General features: G+C 46.1%; 1 protein-coding gene across 4 annotated transcripts in view; it reads right to left on the minus strand.

Moving 5' to 3' along the window:
- The window catches only part of GANC (glucosidase alpha, neutral C), a 194657-nt gene that overhangs the window by 106611 nt on the left and 67753 nt on the right, over positions 1 to 20293 (minus strand). For all 4 annotated transcript variants that reach the window (XM_063947487.1, XM_063947485.1, XM_063947488.1 and 1 more), the window contains exons 7-12: positions 16029 to 16074; positions 14306 to 14363; positions 14138 to 14231; positions 4808 to 4988; positions 715 to 868; positions 402 to 637 (exon numbers count right to left, since the gene is read on the minus strand). In XM_063947487.1, coding sequence (XP_063803557.1) covers positions 402 to 637; positions 715 to 868; positions 4808 to 4988; positions 14138 to 14231; positions 14306 to 14363; positions 16029 to 16074 — 769 coding nt within the window. The remainder of the gene's footprint in view (positions 1 to 401; positions 638 to 714; positions 869 to 4807; positions 4989 to 14137; positions 14232 to 14305; positions 14364 to 16028; positions 16075 to 20293) is intronic.

A 20293-nucleotide genomic window follows, 5' to 3' on the forward strand; every position in this document is an offset into this window, starting at 1 on the left:
CTAGGCACGCTACACAAATATCAGTTCTATAGGTGATGTTTTCACGTACAGGTTGTCGAATTGATTGTGTACACACTGCATATGCGGCACAATATAGGCTCATAAAGACTGGCACTCCTGATGTAGGGAGCCTATACGACTGTTTTTCAAACAAAAGTCGGCTCCGGGTGCTATATACATACTATCCGATAATTTGGCCTGATACTGTAATTGCATAAGGCTGAGCAAAAGAATCAGCCCATGTGTAAATACGCAAGTCAATAATCTGCCTGCTTAAAATGAATAAATGCTGCAGAATGTTGTTTCACGCTCACAGAACGTACACATATATGGCCTGATCCTTAGTAAAGTAAAACAGAACACGTGACTGTGCACCTGGACAAGCAATGCTTCCCGCTTACTTTGCGTCTTTTCTCCCGCAGTTTCTCTTGCATCTTGAGAGGATCTGGAAACCTGTTCTTGTCCCAGGTAAAATATCTCTTTCCATCCGTGTGCTCAATGTCCAACCAGATGACATCATAGGGGACATTGTGTTCATCAAAACCTGAATCCACAGCGTCAACATCTGCCTCATCCTCATAGTTCCAGCGACACTGGTGATAACCCAGTGAGAACAGAGGAGGAAAGGCCTGACCACCTGTTATGATCACACAAAAGCATGTTGCAGGACTCAGAATGAACTCATCAACAGAAATCTGTTTTATAGGTACTCACCTGTTAGTTGTACATATTGTTTAAACACATCCTGAGGTGCAGGTCCCAGTAACAAGAAGACATCCACTATCCCACTCTCTGACATCCATCTAACGTCCACTTTGGGTACTGCCCTTAGTTTTGGGGTATCAGGAGAAGTTGTGCGCAAATGAGACTGAGAAAAGACATCTTGTCAGAGGCATGCAGACCCATACCTATATTTCCAAGTGTCAAAGTCGAAAAATATCATGATCCACAATGCCTTGTACTAACCCCAATGCACATGCCCGCTGCGCGTGAACACGCTCTGCCGTGCGTGCGCATATTCGCACTTTGCGTAATGGAGCTTCTACGGCCGTGCGGTTTTGCACGTGGTATGCGCATTTACGGTAGAGTTTGTGAGCGTCTAGCGAGCGACTGGATCGCTACATAGTTAACCAAAATAGTGTGTTTTATAGGTAATATTCCCCTTAACAATATCAGCGAGTTTGTTTAATATAAACGGTTCGTGGACAGAGGAATTCCTCTTTGCATGATACGAAGGGTCAGATAGGGGTTGAGCAGTGGTGTTTAGTATCCAGCTGTAGAGTATTTTAATAGTAATATTTCTGTGTTGGTTAGGAAGAGATCGTTCGCTCCAGCGTATAGTTATATGTAAAAGTAGTTTATGGACATTTACTGTATTTGCTGTTCATTATCCATGCGGCGGTAATCCCGAGGATACCTCCCACCTGAGCAGTTGGAGCTAGACACATCCCACCTGTTCGAACCAACCTATGACCTTTTGTTATAATGCAGAGACACATTCCTGTGTCCAATGAACAATGAGATTGTAGGGACCATTGTATTGTTACTGTTTGTTGTGTATATAAAGACCACCAGTGCTGGGCCTGCTCACTCACTCTCTCTACAAGGTTTTCATCATTGATTAACTGAGGGCTGGTTTCCAGGACTGCGCTTGTGATTCATTCCCACGTGTGTAAGTTCTCTGTGGCCATTTTGTTATCCTCCTATGTTTGCCATTTATTCTCTCTCTGTTTGTTAGTATTTATGATCGGTTTGCTATTGTTTATTTTATGTCTAGTTATTCTGTTTAGATATTAATGTTAGGTCTGTAGTGTATAAGCTGTACTGTTATTTTCTTTCGTACTAAACGTATCTCCTTAGAAGGTGTTGGAACCTTACCAGGTATTGTGTGTTTCTCCATTTATTACAAAGGGTATTCTGAGCGTCTCAATCGCACAAACAGCTTTCATATTACCAAGGTTAATAAGCGTTACATTATTGTAGTATTACAGTACTAAGGTTTACAGTATAAGCATATCCTTTCAGTGTGTTGTTAACAAGGTTCACTGTGTGTTATTCGGTGAGCGTCTGCGCCGCTCGTGTCCCACTCTCGGGCACAGTGTCCGCTACGCTAATAGCGTAGCATTACGGTATTCGGCCGCTTACAGCGTGCTCGATACTAAGCGTAAGCCTGCGAGCGTACGTGCCGCTCGTGCGTCACGCCTGCGGTCTAGCGTCTGCTACGCTAAGTGCGTACCATTACGGTACTCCGTACGCCAATTGCGTACTTAGTCTCTAATAAGTATATAGCTAATGTTTAAAGATAAATAATAGACTTTATCACAACATACACGTGTTCTAGTCCATCACTGCTGTAGTCACACCAAACAGCCCCTCTCAGGGCGTCAGGTCCCGTGAGACTTTGCTAGCGGCCGTCTTTACTGCAGAAAATGCTTCTTAGTCACAATGCCTTGGAGCTAGGACACAACTGGAGACTGTGTTGATATGTAACACTTGTATACCTATGTGCGACTGAGTCTCTGAATCTGTACACAAAGTGCTACAATGTAGAAGCTGCAGTTTTTTTCAATACAAGTTCAGTTGTGCATATACAGACTCAGTAACACAATTTAAAAGTGTCATATATCAAATTTACCTGCACAGTCTCCTTGTGCATCCTAGTTGCATTGCGCTACGACTAAGATGCACTTTCGTCATAAAAAGATGCCCGACGTTAGCAGAGTTGCACGGGAGCTGGCAACCCAATGGTACCAGGCATCTTACGCTTCGTGGCGTATTGAGGCTAGATGTATGAGGATGCATTTGTATATAAAGAAAACAAAACTGGAAATCACATATTGGGGGGAATTCAACTGATCACAAAAAGTTATTGCGCTAAGAAAATGGAACTTTACAGTATATTGGTGTTAATGAGTAATTCAATTGAGACCCGTTTTTTTTTTTTTTTTTTTGTTACGTGAAAACTGACCTGGTTTCATGTGAAAAACACAGGAGCCGGATAAGTTCCCGGATCCATGAGTTTTCGCGGCCGCAAAAACTGGTCAGTGATCAGGGATTTTTTTCTCCTGCCTCTAGGCAGGTGAGAAAAAACCCCAGATACTGTCATCTATCGGAGCGAATGAAATAAGCCCCCAGGGACAAATTAGCAGTGTTATTTTACCACCTTTATTTAGTTCACCACCTTTAAATAACATAAGAATCAATGTAGGGGTGGAAGTTGGATGGGTGTATATGTGGAAACTGCAATATCTTGGATGGGAATCCCACTGACGCTAGACCTCTAATTCTATCCCAGGGCTATGAGAGCCACAGAGGGCTACTGCTAAGGTGAGAGACACATTTAGTTAAATCTATTATGTAGGTGGTACACCAGCCTTACAGATTGCATTAACCAGTTCCTGCAGTAAAAGTATTCTTTTACTTACCATATAAACCCTTTCACCGATTCCATGGGGGACACTGGATAAGCTAGGATTTAGCGGGGAGCCCTGAAACTCAGGCTCCTCATCCTCAAAACCCTGTGTGGCTGTAATGCCGTCAGATTTTTTTACTAACAAAGCCCAAAGTAAAGATGGAATAAACGAGGAGGTGGAGAAGAACACTTGTCAAGGAAGACCCCACCCTTAAGACAGCTCTATCTCAATGAAATACCAAAAAGGGTGTCTGACATGAAAGGGCTCCAAACTCAGATACCCTATGGACCAAAGAAATGGTTAACGAAACACCACTTTCCATTGTAGCATTTTCAGGTCAACTGACTTTAATGGTACAAATGTAATGTCTGCAAGACCAAATTCAAACCCAACAACACAACCAGTGGCACGTCAGGTGACTGTGCATGTACAGTAGTACACCCTGAAAAAATGTCTGCACCAGAATAAGGGACAACCTCCTTTGAAAAAAGTCTGATAAGGAAGAAACCTGAACCTTCAGGGAACCTAACTTAAGACTTGCCTCAAGACCTTCCTGTAAAGAACAGGAGCAACCTAGAAAACCTAAAGGAAGAAGTTTTAAAAAATCCTCCTTTCACCGCAGGCAATGTACGTTTTCCATACACAATGATACAACCTGTCTGAGGCCTGTAGATTCCACTATACTATCTGCCAGAACCTTGGTACTTAATAGCGTGGTTTACTCAGCCACATCGTTAAAGCCATCCTAGACAGTGCCAGATGCTGGAAGGGTTCCTGAGTTAATAGGTCCTGTGTTTGAGGAAGAGAACACCTAACAGACTGAGTAGCTACCAATCCAATTCTGGGCTAGTTTGGATCTAGCAGAATTCCTAGTGCCCCATCTCATTTTACCTTTTTAAGAACCTTACCAAGCAAACACTGTCTACACTGGACCTTGATATCAAATAGTTACTTAAAAATAATTGCAATTGCAAACATTAAAAAACATGTAATAAAGTATTATAGACCAGGACAGATGCAGGGGGTTATTCAGGTTTGATAGCAAATGAAAAAAGCACAATAATGGGCAAAACCATGTGCACTGCAGGTAGGACAGATGTAACATGTGCAGAGAAATTTAGATTTGGGTGGGTTATATTGTTTCTGTGCAGGGTAAATAGTATACTGGCTGCTTTATTTTTACACTGTAATTTAGATTTCAGTTCAGACACACCCCACCCAAATCTAACTCTCTCTGCACGTTACATCTGCTCCCCCCCCCCCCCCCCCATCCCCCATGCAGTGCACATGGTTTTGCCCATTAGCCTACTTTTTTTGTTTTCTATCAAACCTTAGTAAGGCCCACAGTATTTAATTCACAGCTGGAAACCGTGGCCCAACACTGTTACACCTACCTGTAAGGCTGCTTTCGACTTGATTTCTACTAAAGTGTCTGATGCATTCAGCCAGAAAATTCCACAGGTCTGTATAGGATTATGTGCTAGCAGCAGGGGCACAGATCCATATGTGCCCATTTTATCAAAGATTGGGTACCCAAATACATCCAAGTTGTAGAGTCGATAAGCGTCACTTTCCCTGGTAGTGAGAAGAAAAACTGAGATTGTTTTGGTTTCAGGTTTCTGTCCACCTAAAAGATTCTAATGTAGTAGTAAAAAGAGACTCTCAGTGGGCAAAATGTTCTGGAACTCCACATGTGGCAGGAACATGCGATATAACATCGGAACATGCGATATGACATCCTGCTTTTCTTTCACTGCCCATTTCCCAAAAACTATGGCTTGTTTACTATTCTAGGGCAGGGAAACCAATATGTGTATTTGAAAGGAAGAGGTCTGTGTAATTACTTTATATGTGTATAAAGAAAACAATGGAGCTCAGTCTGGACTGGGCATTTGCTCAGTGTGCATGCAAACGTGTACATTTACGTCTGCATGCAGATCTGACACTTGTGACTCAATGGGGGTCATTCCGAGTTGTTCACTCGTTGCCGATTTTCGCTATACTGCGATTAGTCGCTTACTGCGCATGCGCAAGGTACGCAGAGCGCATGCGCTTAGTTACTTTACACAAAAGTTAGGTATTTTACTCACGGCATAACAAAGCTTTTTCATCGCTGTGCTGATCGTAGTGTGATTGACAGGAAGTGAGTGTTACTGGGCGGAAACTGGACGTTTTATGGGAGTGTGCGGAAAAACGCAGGCGTGATAGTTGAAAACGCAGGAGTGTCTGGAGAAACGGGGGAGCGGCTGGGCGAACGCTGGGTGTGTTTGTGACGTTAAACCAGGAACGAAAAGGACTGAGCTGGTCGCAATGGCAGAGTAAGTCTGGAGCTACTCAGAAACTGCGGGGTAATCGTTACGAGAAAATTAGCGAAGCTTTCGTTAGCAATTCTGCTATGCTAAGATACACTCCCAGTAGGCGGCGGCTTAGCGTGTGCAATGCTGCTAAAAGCAGCTAGCGAGCGAACAACTCGGAATCACCCCCAATATGTCTAGTGAAGAGGAACGGGGTGAGAAGGAGAATGCAAATGCAGTACCAGTACAGTAAGGGCGTGCTGGCACAAGTGTAAGACGATGGCCTGGAACAGAGACGTATGCAAATGCCGTCGCAGCTATGATTTAGTATGCAGCGGCTGCACGGAACTATACAAATGTTGCAGCAGCCCGGATCTGTATTAAGAAGCCCACGGGAGGTGTCTAAGACACCCCCCAAATGGTTGTGATATGCCTGTGTCTAGGTCACCACTCCCCCGTTAAAGCTCACAAATGCCCCCTGCATGTCACTCACTTAGCGAATACATTCTCACTATGCTCACCGTCACTAGACCATCCTGGCACATCCGCAGTGCGACTTACATGCATGTGCAGTGTAAAAAACTGCAGCATTGACATCATGTTCATTTCTGAAACAGGCCTTGAGGCAGACTCTCATGAGATCAAGAGTCACATGTGCACGTAGTTGTGCGATATTTTGCTACAGCACGTGCATGAAAATCCCTAAAACCTCCCACAGCAAATGCGTTACACAGAGTGCTGCAATCGAGATGCACGGTACCAGGAATGTGTAGTATAAATGCTGGAGTGCAGAGTGCCGTGGACGTATCTGTGAAAGTGGTAGCATGTACAGTCGCTGAACGCTCACAGAGGAGGCCATACTTGGATGGTGAAACTGCGCCTGCTGCCAATGGTACAGTATTTGAAATAGCAGCTCTCAGTCATTACACACTGGGATGCACGATGTACACAGGCAGGGCTTTGTACAGGCATCTGCATAAAGTTGCAGATGGGCGGCTGCCAAAAGATGCATCTACCTCTAAATCAGGCCCAAAGAGCCTTAGGGCGGTGCAAATTCACACTAATGCATGCCAGTACTGGCTAGCAGCAAGCAGTTGGTACCAGCCAGATCGAAACCATGAAATTTAAAAGGAAACCTAGTTTTCACCAGGGACACCTTCTGGGATGTGTAACATGGGTACTGTAAATAAGGACTCGCAGGCAGGTATTCCAGTTACTGGCATCTGACACTGTAGCACAGCATACATAGGCTTGGGCCTGGTCGCACAGGTACATACAGAAAACAAACAGACAAACATAAAAGGTCCTAGCGCTTCCCGTGCTCAAAAGTCATTCTGCTGCAGTGGCTTGCAGCTACACAGCTATGCTCCCCTGGCACGGCCAATGTCCACAGTCCCTGGCGCTAATAACTGCAGCCTGCTCACTGGCACCTAATAGGCATCAGCGCAATGCATTGTGGGTAAATGGGATTTTTAAACCCCTCTCCTGCACCTGACTTCCTGCTGTCTCTGAGTGAGCTAGAAAACCTGGACCTCTGTTTCCCCAGCTGCAGTTGCGCAATTTAAAAAGCCTGGAATTATAAACCTCCACTATAGGTGTAGAATGTGCAGGTCTTGTTTTCTTCTCCCTTGGAGGGAGCTGATCCCACCAGAATGTGCACAATTCTGGTGAGACACAAGCCCTCTCACCACAGATGCAATGAGCTGGACTGTGGTAAATCAAGAGATTGTGGCTCCTAGGACTAACCTCATCAGCTCACTATACAGATGAATGATTCCAGAATAAGGGCTAGGGCTAGGGCAGGCAGAATTAGTTCAGAAATACAGAATTGGACACAGCTGCGTCTATTATGCAAATGCACTACAAAGTGCCTCTGAATGTGCAAAGACTAAGATGCCAACTTTCAACATCCATGCAAGCTATAATACTGATTGGTGGTAGGCGCAGTTTCTCGGTGCGAGTATGGCCTCCTATGTGAGTGCCTGTGTATGCAACCACTTCACCGACACACCCGTAACACTCCCATAATACGCCCATATAACGGGCCACCTCACTGTTATCGGCCAGAAATGCCCAGCAATGTCCACTACATTTTCCATATACTTCTCCCTGCATGCACCTGACATTTGGGATGCACGCACGGTGCAACTTAGGCGCATGTGCACTAGTAAAACTATGTCTGCCATCGTCAGTGCAAGCGACTCGTGATAATCTGATAGTAACTACACTTGGTCACTACTGACTGAGTATCATGGGAATAATACACTGTGACTACTGAGGCAGTGGACATAACGTAGCCTTTGTTCTTAGGTTGTGTTGGTATTTCTAAAACCCATTTGGTAATGAAGCCTATATTCAATGGGAGAAAGGCTAAAGGGCCCCATACACTAGAACGATAATGACTGATTCCATCCAATTTCGGGCATTCGGGCCGATATATCGGGTGAAATCGGGCATTTTGGATGTGTTTCCGATCCGATCCAATGCGCGTTCCCGTGAGGGTCCGATCAGCTCCCTTAGATCGTTAGTGCTGCACTTGTGATATGTCGGTTCCCGCAGGCATGGCTGGGATAGCATAAGATAATAAGAATTTACTTACCGATAATTCTATTTCTCATAGTCCGTAGTGGATGCTGGGGACTCCGTAAGGACCATGGGGAATAGCGGCTCCGCAGGAGACTGGGCACATCTAAAGAAAGCTTTAGGACTATCTGGTGTGCACTGGCTCCTCCCCCTATGACCCTCCTCCAAGCCTCAGTTAGGATACTGTGCCCGGACGAGCGTACACAATAAGGAAGGATTTTGAATCTCGGGTAAGACTCATACCAGCCACACCAATCACACCGTACAACTTGTGATCTGAACCCAGTTAACAGCATGATAACAGAGGAGCCTCTAGAAAAGATGGCTCACTACAGCAATAACCCGATTTTTTGGTAACAATAACTATGTACCAGTATTGCAGACAATCCGCACTTGGGATGGGCGCCCAGCATCCACTACGGACTATGAGAAATAGAATTATCGGTAAGTAAATTCTTATTTTCTCTAACGTCCTAAGTGGATGCTGGGGACTCCGTAAGGACCATGGGGATTATACCAAACGGGCGGGAGAGTGCGGATGACTCTGCAGCACCAAATGAGAGAACTCCAGGTCCTCCTCAGCCAGGATATCAATTTTGTAGAATTTTACAAACGTATTTGCTCCTGACCAAGTAGCTGCTCGGCAAAGTTGTAAAGCCGAGACCCCTCGGGCAGCCGCCCAAGATGAGCCCACCTTCCTTGTGGAGTGGGCATTTACAGATTTTTGGCTGTGGCAGGCCTGCCACAGAATGTGCAAGCTGAATTGTACTACAAATCCAACGAGCAATAGTCTGCTTAGAAGCAGGAGCACCCAGCTTGTTGGGTGCATACAGGATAAACAGCGAGTCAGATTTCCTGACTCCAGCCGTCCTGGAAACATATATTTTCAGGGCCCTGACAACGTCTAGCAACTTGGAGTCCTCCAAGTCCCTAGTAGCCGCAGGCACCACAAATAGGTTGGTTCAGGTGAAACGCTGAAACCACCTTAGGGAGAAACTTAGGACGAGCCCTTAATTCCGCCCTGTCCGAATGGAAAATCAGATAAGGGCTTTTTTAGGATAAAGCCGCCAATTCTGACACGCGCCTGGCCCAGGCCAGGGCCAACAGCATGACCACTTTCCATGTGAGATATTTTAACTCCACAGATTTAAGTGGTTCAAACCAATGTGACTTTTGGAACCCAAAACTACATTGAGATCCCAAAGTGCCACTGGAGGCACAAAAGGAGGCTGTATATGCAGTACCCCTTTTACAAACGTCTGAACTTCAGGGACTGAAGCTAGTTCTTTTTGGAAGAAAATTGACAGGGCCGAAATTTGAACCTTAATGGACCCTAATTTCAGGCCCATAGACACTCCTGTTTGCAGGAAATGTAGGAATCGACCCAGTTGAATTTCCTCCGTCGGGCCTTACTGGCCTCGCACCACGCAACATATTTTCGCCAATTGCGGTGATAATGTTTTTGCGGTTACATCCTTCCTGGCTTTGATCAGGATAGGGATGACTTCATCCGGAATGCCTTTTTTCCTTCAGGATCCGGCGTTCAACCGCCATGCCGTCAAACGCAGCCGCGGTAAGTCTTGGAACAGACAGGGTCCTTGCTGGAGCAGGTCCCTTCTTAGAGGTAGAGGCCACGGATCCTCCGTGAGCATCTCTTGAAGTTCCGGTTACCAAGTCCTTCTTGGCCAATCCGGAGCCACGAATATAGTGCTTACTCCTCTCCATCTGATCAATCTCAGTACCTTGGGTATGAGAGGCAGAGGAGGGAACACATACCCTGACTGGTACACCCACGGTGTTACCAGAGCGTCTACAGCTATTGCCTGAGGGTCCCTGGACCTGGCGCAATACCTGTCGAGTTTTTCCCAACGGTTTATAATCATGTGGAAGACTTCTGGGTGAAGTCCCCACTCTCCCGGGTGGAGGTCGTGCTGAGGAAGTCTGCTTCCCAGTTGTCCACTCCCGGAATGAATACTGCCGACAGTGCTATCACATGATTTTCCGCCCAGCGAAGAATCCTTGCAGCTTCTGCCATTGCCCTCCTGCTTCTTGTGCCACCCTGTCTGTTTACGTGGGTGACTGCCGTGATGTTGTCCGACTGGATCAACACCGGCTGACCTTGAAGCAGAGGTCTTGCTAAGCTTAGAGCATTGTAAATGTCCCTTAGCTTCAGGATATTTATGTGAAGTGACGTCTCCAGGCTTGACCATAAGCCCTGGATATTCCTTCCCTGTGTGACTGCTCCCCAGCCTCGCAGGCTGGCATCCGTGGTCACCAGGACCCAGTCCTGAATGCCGAATCTGCGGCCCTCTAGAAGATGAGCACTCTGCAACCACCACAGGAGGGACACCCTTGTCCTTGGTGACAGGGTTATCCGCTGATGCATCTGAAGATGCGACCCGGACCATTTGTCCAGCAGGTCCCACTGGAAAGTTCTTTCGTGGAATCTGCCGAATGGGATTGCTTCGTAGGAAGCCACCATTTTACCCAGAACCCTTGTGCATTGATGCACTGAGACTTGGCTCGGTTTTAGGAGGTTCCTGACTAGCTCGGATAACTCCCTGGCTTTCTCCTCCGGGAGAAACACCTTTTTCTGGACTGTGTCCAGGATCATCCCTAGGAACAGAAGACAAGTCGTCGGAACCAGCTGCGATTTTGGAATATTGAGAATCCAATCGTGCTGCCGCAACACTACATGAGATAGTGCTACACCGACCTCCAACTGTTCCCTGGATCTTACCCTTATCAGGGAATTGTCCAAGTAAGGGATAACTAAAATTCCCTTCCTTCGAAGGAATATCATCATTTCGGCCATTACCTTGGTAAAGACCCGGGGTGCCGTGGACCATCCATACGGCAGCGTCTGAACTGATAGTGACAGTTCTGTACCATAAACCTGAGGTACCCTTGGTGAGAAGGGTAAATTTTGACATGAAGGTAAGCATCCTTGATGTCCCGAGACATCCTGTAGTCCCCTTCTTCCAGGTTCGCAATCACTGCTCTGAGTGACTCAATCTTGAATTTGAACCTCTGTATGTAAGTGTTCAAAGATTTTAGATTTAGAATCGGTCTCACCGAGCCGTCCGGCTTCGGTACCACAACAGTGTGGAATAATACCCCGTTCCCTGTTGCAGGAGGGGTATCTTGATTATCACCTGCTGGGAATACAGCTTGTGAATGGCTTCCAAAACTGTCTCCCTGTCAGAAGGAGACATCGGTAAAGCCGACTTTAGGAAACGGCGAGGGGGAGACGTCTCGAATTCTAATTTGTACCCCTGAGATATCACCTGAAGGATCCAGGGGTCTACTTGCGAGTGAGCCCACTGCGCGCTGAAATTCATTGAGACGGGCCCCCCACCGTGCCTGATTCTGCTTGTAAAGCCCCAGCGTATACTGAGGGCTTGGCAGAGGCGGGAGAGGGCTTCTGTTCCTGGGAACTGGCTGATTTCTGCAGCCTTTTTCCTCTCCCTCTGTCACGGGGCAGAAATGAGGAACCTTTTGCCCGCTTGTCCACGAAAAGACTGCGCCTGATAATACGGCGTCTTCTCATGTTGAGAGGCGACCTGGGGTACAAACGTGGATTTCCCAGCTGTTGCCGTGGCCACCAGGTCTAAAAGACCGACCCCAAATAACTCCTCCCCTTAATAAGGCAATACTTCCAAATGCCATTTGGAATACGCATCACCTGACCACTGACGTGTCCATAACCCTCTACTGGTAGAAATGGACAACGCACTTAGACTTGATGCCAGTCGGCAAATATTCCGCTGTGCATCACGCATATATAGAAATGCATCTTTCAAATGCTCTATAGGCAAAAATATACTGTCCCTATCTAGGGTATCAATATTTTCAGTCAGGGAATCCGACCACGCCGACCCAGCACTGCACATCCAGGCTGAGGCGATTGCTGGTCGCAGTATAACACCAGTATGTGTGTAAATACATTTTAGGATACCCTCCTGCTTTCTATCAGCAGGATCCTTAAGGGCGGCCATCTCAGGAGAGGTTAGAGCCCTTACAAGCGTGTGAGCGTTTATCCACCCTAGGGGGTGTTTCCCAGCGCACCCTAACCTCTGGCGGGAAAGGATATAATGCCAATAACATTTTAGAAATTATCAGTTGTTATCGGGGGAAACCCACGCATCATCACACACCTCATTTAATTTCTCAGATTCAGGAAAACTACAGGTAGTTTTTCCTCACCGAACATAATACCCCTTTTTGGTGGTACTCGTATTATCAGAAATGTGTAAAACATTTTTCATTGCCTCAATCATGTAACGTGTGGCCCTACTGGAAGTCACATTTGTCTCTTCACCGTCGACACTGGAGTCAGTATCCGTGTCGGCGTCTATATCTGCCATCTGAGGTAACGGGCGCTTTATAGCCCCTGACGGCCTATGAGACGTCTGGACAGGCACAAGCTGAGTAGCCGGCTGTCTCATGTCAACCACTGTCTTTTATACAGAGCTGACACTGTCACGTAATTTCTTCCAACAGTTCATCCACTCAGGTGTCGACCCCCTAGGGGGTGACATCACTATTACAGGCAATCTGCTCCGTCTCCACATCATTTTTCTCCTCATACATGTCGACACAAAAGTACCGACATACAGCACACACACAGGGAATGCTCTGATAGAGGACAGGACCCCACTAGCCCTTTGGGGAGACAGAGGGAGAGTTTGCCAGCACACACCAGAGCGCTATATATATACAGGGATAACCTTATATAAGTGTTTTTCCCCTTATAGCTGCTGTATAGTTAATACTGCGCCTAATTAGTGCCCCCCTCTCTTTTTTAACCCTTTCTGTAGTGTAGTGACTGCAGGGGAGAGCCAGGGAGCTTCCCTCCAACGGAGCTGTGAGGGAAAATGGCGCCAGTGTGCTGAGGAGATAGGCTCCGCCCCCTTATCGGCGGCCTTATCTTCCCGTTTTTCTGTGTATTCTGGCAGGGGTTAAATGCATCCATATAGCCCAGGAGCTATATGTGATGCATTTTTTTGCCATCCAAGGTGTTTTTTATTGCGTCTCAGGGCGCCCCCCCCCAGCGCCCTGCACCCTCAGTGACCGGAGTGTGAAGTGTGCTGAGAGCAATGGCGCACAGCTGCAGTGCTGTGCGCTACCTTGTTGAAGACAGGACGTCTTCTGCCGCCGATTTTCCGGACCTCTTCTGCCTTCTGGCTCTGTAAGGGGGCCGGCGGCGCGGCTCTGGGACCCATCCAAGCTGGGCCTGTGATCGTCCCTCTGGAGCTAATGTCCAGTAGCCTAAGAAGCCCAATCCACTCTGCACGCAGGTGAGTTCGCTTCTTCTCCCCTTAGTCCCTCGATGCAGTGAGCCTGTTGCCAGCAGGTCTCACTGAAAATAAAAAACCTAAACTAAAACTTTCACTAAGAAGCTCAGGAGAGCCCCTAGTGTGCACCCTTCTCGTTCGGGCACAGAGATCTAACTGAGGCTTGGAGGAGGGTCATAGGGGGAGGAGCCAGTGCACACCAGATAGTCCTAAAGCTTTCTTTAGATGTGCCCAGTCTCCTGCGGAGCCGCTATTCCCCATGGTCCTTACGGAGTCCCCAGCATCCACTTAGGACGTTAGAGAAATATCGCATGCAAAATGTACCAAATCGTATGGAATCGTATGGAATCACTCCCGGGAGAGTTCAAGGGAAATCGCTTCCGACTTCAGCCTCAGACATATCTAGTGTATGGGGCCCTTAAGATTAGATGTGTACCATACATAATAATGTGTACCAACAATGTTGTTACATCCTATTGCATGGCACATATCATGCCCTACAAAGTACCATGTATAAGAAAATGGATGTTTGCTTTTGGAAGTAGCTTACCCTGTGTTTTTCAGCCAGTGTGTCTCTGCATGTTCTGGAATGCCGCAAACATATTCAAACCCATGCAAGGTAAAATCCAGCCCTACAGAGCCACCTGTGTAGAAAGAACGTAAATTCAACACACCGCTAACAACTGTGCTGAGAACATATTGTCAGACTTTGTGTTACCGTTTAATTTCATGTCCAGATCGTTTTCGAACTCTTCTCTCCAGAGTCCAAACAGTTCCTATTGAGAAAGAGAACATTTCATCAGACAATGAACGTGATAACGCTAGTATTATCTCAATGTGTGTGAATGACATATTATGCCAACAGCCACTGGACTAGAATGCAGACAGTAGCTCTTAGTAAAAAGAAAGCAGAGTATACTAAGGGGTTATCCAATTACCCATGGTCAATGACTGCGGGTAATTGTATCAGTGGCGCAATCCTATTAGCCCCGATGTCGGCACTTAGGCAGGCACCAGAAGCATAATCCGCTATACGCGTGCTGCCGGAGCCACGATAACACATACGATCGGGCACTTATGATGACATTTGTTATCGCGGGTCCGTTTCCGGCCGATGATAACGGCCTGTAATAGGATACCGTGATAATGACCACTGGTCATTAATCGCAATATGAGGCCGTTTTTATCAGTCGAAAATGGATCGGGGCTAACTGGAAATCCCCCAATGAGTGGATGCTAACATAGTCTTAAATTATAGTTACAGATTTTACACTAAGACCAAAACAGTAACTGGTCTCGACTGTATAACCGAGGTGTGGAGTAATAAGTAACAGTTTTCCAGAGTTCCGGAACATACCATAATTACTATACAATCTATATAGGTGTAAAAATACTGAGAATTACTTTGCAATTAATGCGAAAACAATGTTAATATGTCCACTAGGGGGCCTATATACTGTATCAGGCTTTTTTTTCCATAAAATGATGTAGAAACTTAAGTTTCTGCATAATTGTATGGTTTGTTGCTATGTGCTAGTAGCCTAATGCAGGAGATTTCAGTGAGTGCTAATTAGCAACGCAAACAGCAGTCCCCATTATTATCAATGGGGACTGCGATCTGGCCCCTATGTACCAAACATTTGGCCCCGTTAGTTTACCCCATCTTCAGATGGTGTAAACTGCTTTAAGCATGTTGAGGCATAGTAGCAAGGGAGAGGTTTCCCATCTCTCCCCTGCAGCCCCCATCCAGCACTAGCTCCGATTCTGGATACTGACACTGGGCGCAAAAACTTCTCCAAAATGACGGGTGAAAAACAAAGATCAAATAATTTTTCCGGCAATTAAAGTTACTGCACTAAAGATATATTCCTGTGTCAAAATGCCTAATCCTGTGGCTCACGTGTCATTACACATAAAGTGGCTGATTCTGAGTCACATGCAAAGTGGCTGTAGTAGCGGCCACCCGCGGATGCCCGATTTACTGCCTTATGCTAATGGGAGATTTCATAGGGCTAATATGGGGGATGGGGTGTCTTCAAGCAGTAATCAGTGCCGCCCTTTGACCTTATTGTCGCAACCACCGTCATTAGTACCGGCACTGCACCGGCCACATGCTAGGCACAAGACATCCCTCAGGAACAGGCTTCGCTTCCCGGATTCGCAATGAGCTCTAGATACACTCCCACAAGCAGCGTGGTTCCGTGCGCCTGCATCGCTGCTGCGCTGAAATGCCCGGTTCACATAAAGACAAATCTGGCCAAATGCTATTAAGACTCGGAATAGGTCGGAGATATGCAGAAATGCGTGAATCCGCTGTATGAAAGAACTCATCGATTGCGTCCGTGTGCAGAGATCCGTCCAACTCACAAGACACAATATGGATGATTAAGTGAAAATATATTTACATAATACAGTGAAAAAAGTGTTAAGCCACTGTGTACCTCAGAGGAAGGCTGCGGAACTTCAAGGGCTGTCTCTCTCCGCTCACTATAACAAAACAAATAAAGATGAAAACAAACCGCGACTGATAAACCTCAACATCCCCACTAAATGCTATATACTGTAGGTCACTTGCTGAGAAAATAAGGTGAAGAAGATATAAGACTGACAGGATGCCCTGTGCGGAGAAGCTGGATTCGATGTAGGTGACCCCAGAGTTATATGAACTGTAAATGAACACAATGGAAATAAGGAACCACCGTTGTTCACTCAGCTGTTCTATGACTTATAATAGCCATACATTTGTAAAAGAATTACCATGCAGCTTTTTACATTATTTGTTTTGTTAATATCTTTAACACTTACCCAACCCGTTCATAGAGTACCTCATATAACGTCAGAATCACAGCCAGCTATTTTTGGAATGTGGGAGGAAATCGGAGTACCTGGAGGTAACCCACACAAGCACAGGGAGAATATACAAACTCCACACAGTAAAGGTCATGGTAGGAATTGAACCCATGACCTCAGTGCAGTGAGGCAGTAATGCTAACCATTACACTGTCTGTGCTGCCCAAATTATCTGCAGATCACTAAAGAATATCTGTAATGTAGGGGCACAGATTGGTGGATTGGGGGGGAATCTAAATCTCAGAATCTGCCATTTGTTTTTTTGGGGGGCCTGTACTTGAGGATTATATCACTGATTAAAATGTGTATGATTACACACTTAATTTTATATTCATCTAAAAAAAAATAGGATTTTAATTACCTGTCGGTAAATCCTTTTCTTGTAGTCCGTAGAGGATGCTGGGGTCCATTTTAGTACCATGGGGTATAGACGGTTCCGCAGGAGCCTTTGGCACTTTAAGACTTTTTAAAAGTGTGAACTGGCTCCTCCCTCTATGCCCCTCCTCCAGACCTCAGTATAGGAACTGTGCCCAAGGAGACGGACATTCTCAAGAGAGAAATTACTATTAAACTTGTGGCGAGATTCACACCAGCTCACACTACACATAAACAACATGTCGGCTAACATGGCCTTTAACGTAAGTCATGCCAACCAGCATGCATAACGCAACAGCAACAGCTGTTAACATCTGAACACATGAAAAATGTGCAAAAAGATAAACGTAATCAGCAGGAAAAATGAGCACTGAGCGGGCGCCCAGCATCCTCTACAGACTACGAGAAAAAGATTTAGCGACAGGTAATTAAAATCCTATTTTCTCTTACGTCCTAGAGGATGCTGGGGTCCATTTTAGTACCATGGGGATGTACCAAAGCTCCCAGTACGGGCGGGAAAGTGCTAATGTTCCTGCAGGACTGACTGACCAAATCTTAGGTCGTCAGCAGCAAAGGTGTCAAACTTATAAAACTTAGCAAACGTGTTTGCACCTGACCAAGTAGCAGCTCGGCAGATTTGTAAAGCCGAGACACCCCGGGCAGCCGCCCAGGACAAACCCACTTTCCTTGTAGAGTGGGCTTTTACAGAAGTCGGTAATGGCAATCCTGCCGTGGAATGAGCGTGCTGAATGGTACCCCTGATCCAGAGTGCAATAGTCTACTTAGAAGCAGGACCCCCAATCTTGTTAGGGTCATAGAGGACAAACAAAGATTCTGTTTTCCTTATCCTAGCCGTTCTTGCAACATAAATCCTCAACGCTCTGACGACATCCAGGGATTTTGAGACGGCTGAGGTGTCAGAAGGCACTGGCACCACCATTGGTTGGTTGATATGAAAAGAAGACACAACCTTCGGAAGAAAATGCTGACGTGTTCTCAGTTCAGCCCTGTCTTCATGAAATATTAACTAAGGACTCTTGTGTGAGAGAGCTCCTAAGTCAGACACCCGTCTGCCTGAGGCCAAGGCCAATAGCATGACCACCATGACCACTTTCCAAGTGAGAAACTTCAACTCTATGTCTTGTAGAGGCTCAAACCAGTCCGATTTAAGGAACTGCAACACCACATTAAGATCCCATGGCGCCGCAGGAGGCACAAAGGGAGGTTGGATATGCAGAACCCCCTTTATAAACGTCTGGACCTCAGGAAGAGAAGCCAATTGTTTTTGAAAGAAAACTGACAAGGCCGAAATCTGAACCTTGAGAGATCCTAATCTCAATCCAGCATCCACACCCGCCTGTAGAAATAGGAGAAGACGTACTAATTGAAACTCCACCGCCGGAGACTTCATGTTTGGACGTTACCCCTTTCCTGGCCAGAATAAGTGTGGGAATGACTTCATTGGGAATACCCTTACGGGCTAGGATCTGGCGCTCAACAACCATGCCGTCAAATGCAGCCGCAGTAAATCCTGATAAACTAACGGCCCCTGCTGAAGCAGGTCCTCGCGAAGAGGAAGAGGCCAAGGAACTCCCAGTAATAACTCTTGAAGATCTGGATAGCAGGCCCTCCTTGACCGGTCTGGAGCAATGAGAATTGCTCGAACTCTTGTTCTTCTGATGATCTTGAGAACCTTTGGAACAAGTGGAAGTGGAGGGAACAGATACACCGACTGAAATACCCACTGGGTCACCAGTGCTTTCAATGCTATTGCTTGTGGGCCTCTCGACCTGGAACAATATGTCGGAAGCTTCTTGTTGAGACAAGATGCCATCATGTCCACTTGAGGAACGCCCCAACGACTTGTTACCTCCACAAAGACTTCTGGGTGAAGGCCCCATTCTCCTGGATGGAGATTGTGTCTGCTGAGGAAGTCTGCTTCCCAGTTGTCCACTCCCAGAATGAAAATTGCCGACAGAGCTTTTGCATGTCTTTCTACCCAGAGGAGTATCTTTGTCACCTCGGCCATTGCTGTCCTGCTTTTTGTTCCGCCTTGACGGTTTATGTAAGCTACTGCTGTTACATTGTCTGACTGGATCTGTTTGGGACAACCTTGAAGAAGGTGTGCCGCTTGATGAAGGCTGTTGTACACAGCTGTCAACTCCAGAATGTTTATGTGAAGGCGAGTTTCTTGACCATCTTCTTTGGAAGCTTTCTCCTTGTGTGACTGCTCCCCATCCTCGGAGACTTGCATCCGTGGTCACCAGGATCCAAGCCTAAATCCCGAACCTGTGTCCCTCCAGGAGGTGAGAAGTTTGTAGCCACCACAGGAGCGAAATTCTGGCTTTCGCTGACAAGATTATCCTTTGACCCAGACCACTTGTCCAGTAGGTCCCACTGGAAGACCCTGGCATGGAATCGGCCATATTGTAGCGCCTCGTAAACCGCTACCATTTTCCCCAACAGGCGAATGCTCTGATGAATTGATACTGTTCTTGGTCTCAAAAGTTGTTTGACCAGGCTCTGGATCTCCTGAGCCTTTTCCACCGGTAGAAATATTCTCTGTACCTCGGTGTCCAGTATCATTCCCAAAAATGATAATCTCATTGTTGGTACCAACTGGGATTTTGGAAACTTGATGACCCAACAGTGCTGTTGAAGCACCTCCAGGGATAATGCTATGTTCTGGAGTAGCTTGTCCCTGGATCTCGCTTTTATGAGGAGATCGTTCAAGTATGGAATTATGTTGACTCCTTGTTTGCGAAGAAGAACCATCATCTCCGCCATCAACTTGGTGAATATCCTCGGAGCTGTGGAGAGCCCGAACGGTAATGTCTGGAATTGGTAGTGGCAATCCTGAACCACAAACCTCAGGTATGCTTGATGTGGCGGGTAAATGGGGACATGCAAGTATGCATCCTTGATGTCCACTGACACCAGAAATTCCTTTTCTTCCAAACTGGATAATACTTTGATAAATTCTAGCGGAAGAAACCCCACATCTTCTGTCTAACCTTAGGTATCATGATTCATAACAGCTCTGTTTAATCAGAAAACAATAGTTTAAGAGGTTACTCACTGTACGCTGTCATATTTCTGTGCCTGTCTGTCCCACATCCCTAATCACTAGCTTCAATCAATAAATCAACTGCCCTGTTTGAAGCAATGTACTTATTTCCTTGTTTGCCTTTTTACATGACACATTTAATGACAGTTACAGTATAATACAATGTTAAGAGCGAATCATTGTTATAAAATTGTATTTGCTCTAAGGGGGTAATTCTGAGTTGATCGCAGCAGCAAGTTTGTTAGCAATTGGGCAAAACCATGTGCAGTGAAGGTGGGGCAGATATAAGATTTGCAGAAAGAGTTAGATTTGGGTGGGTTATTTCGTTTCTGTGCAGGGTAAATACTGGCTGCTTTATTTTTACACTGCAATTTAGATTTCAGTTTGAACACACCCCACCCAAATCTAACTCTC

Source organism: Pseudophryne corroboree, chromosome 12 (genome assembly GCF_028390025.1).
Source record: "Pseudophryne corroboree isolate aPseCor3 chromosome 12, aPseCor3.hap2, whole genome shotgun sequence".
NCBI lineage: Eukaryota > Metazoa > Chordata > Amphibia > Anura > Myobatrachidae > Pseudophryne > Pseudophryne corroboree.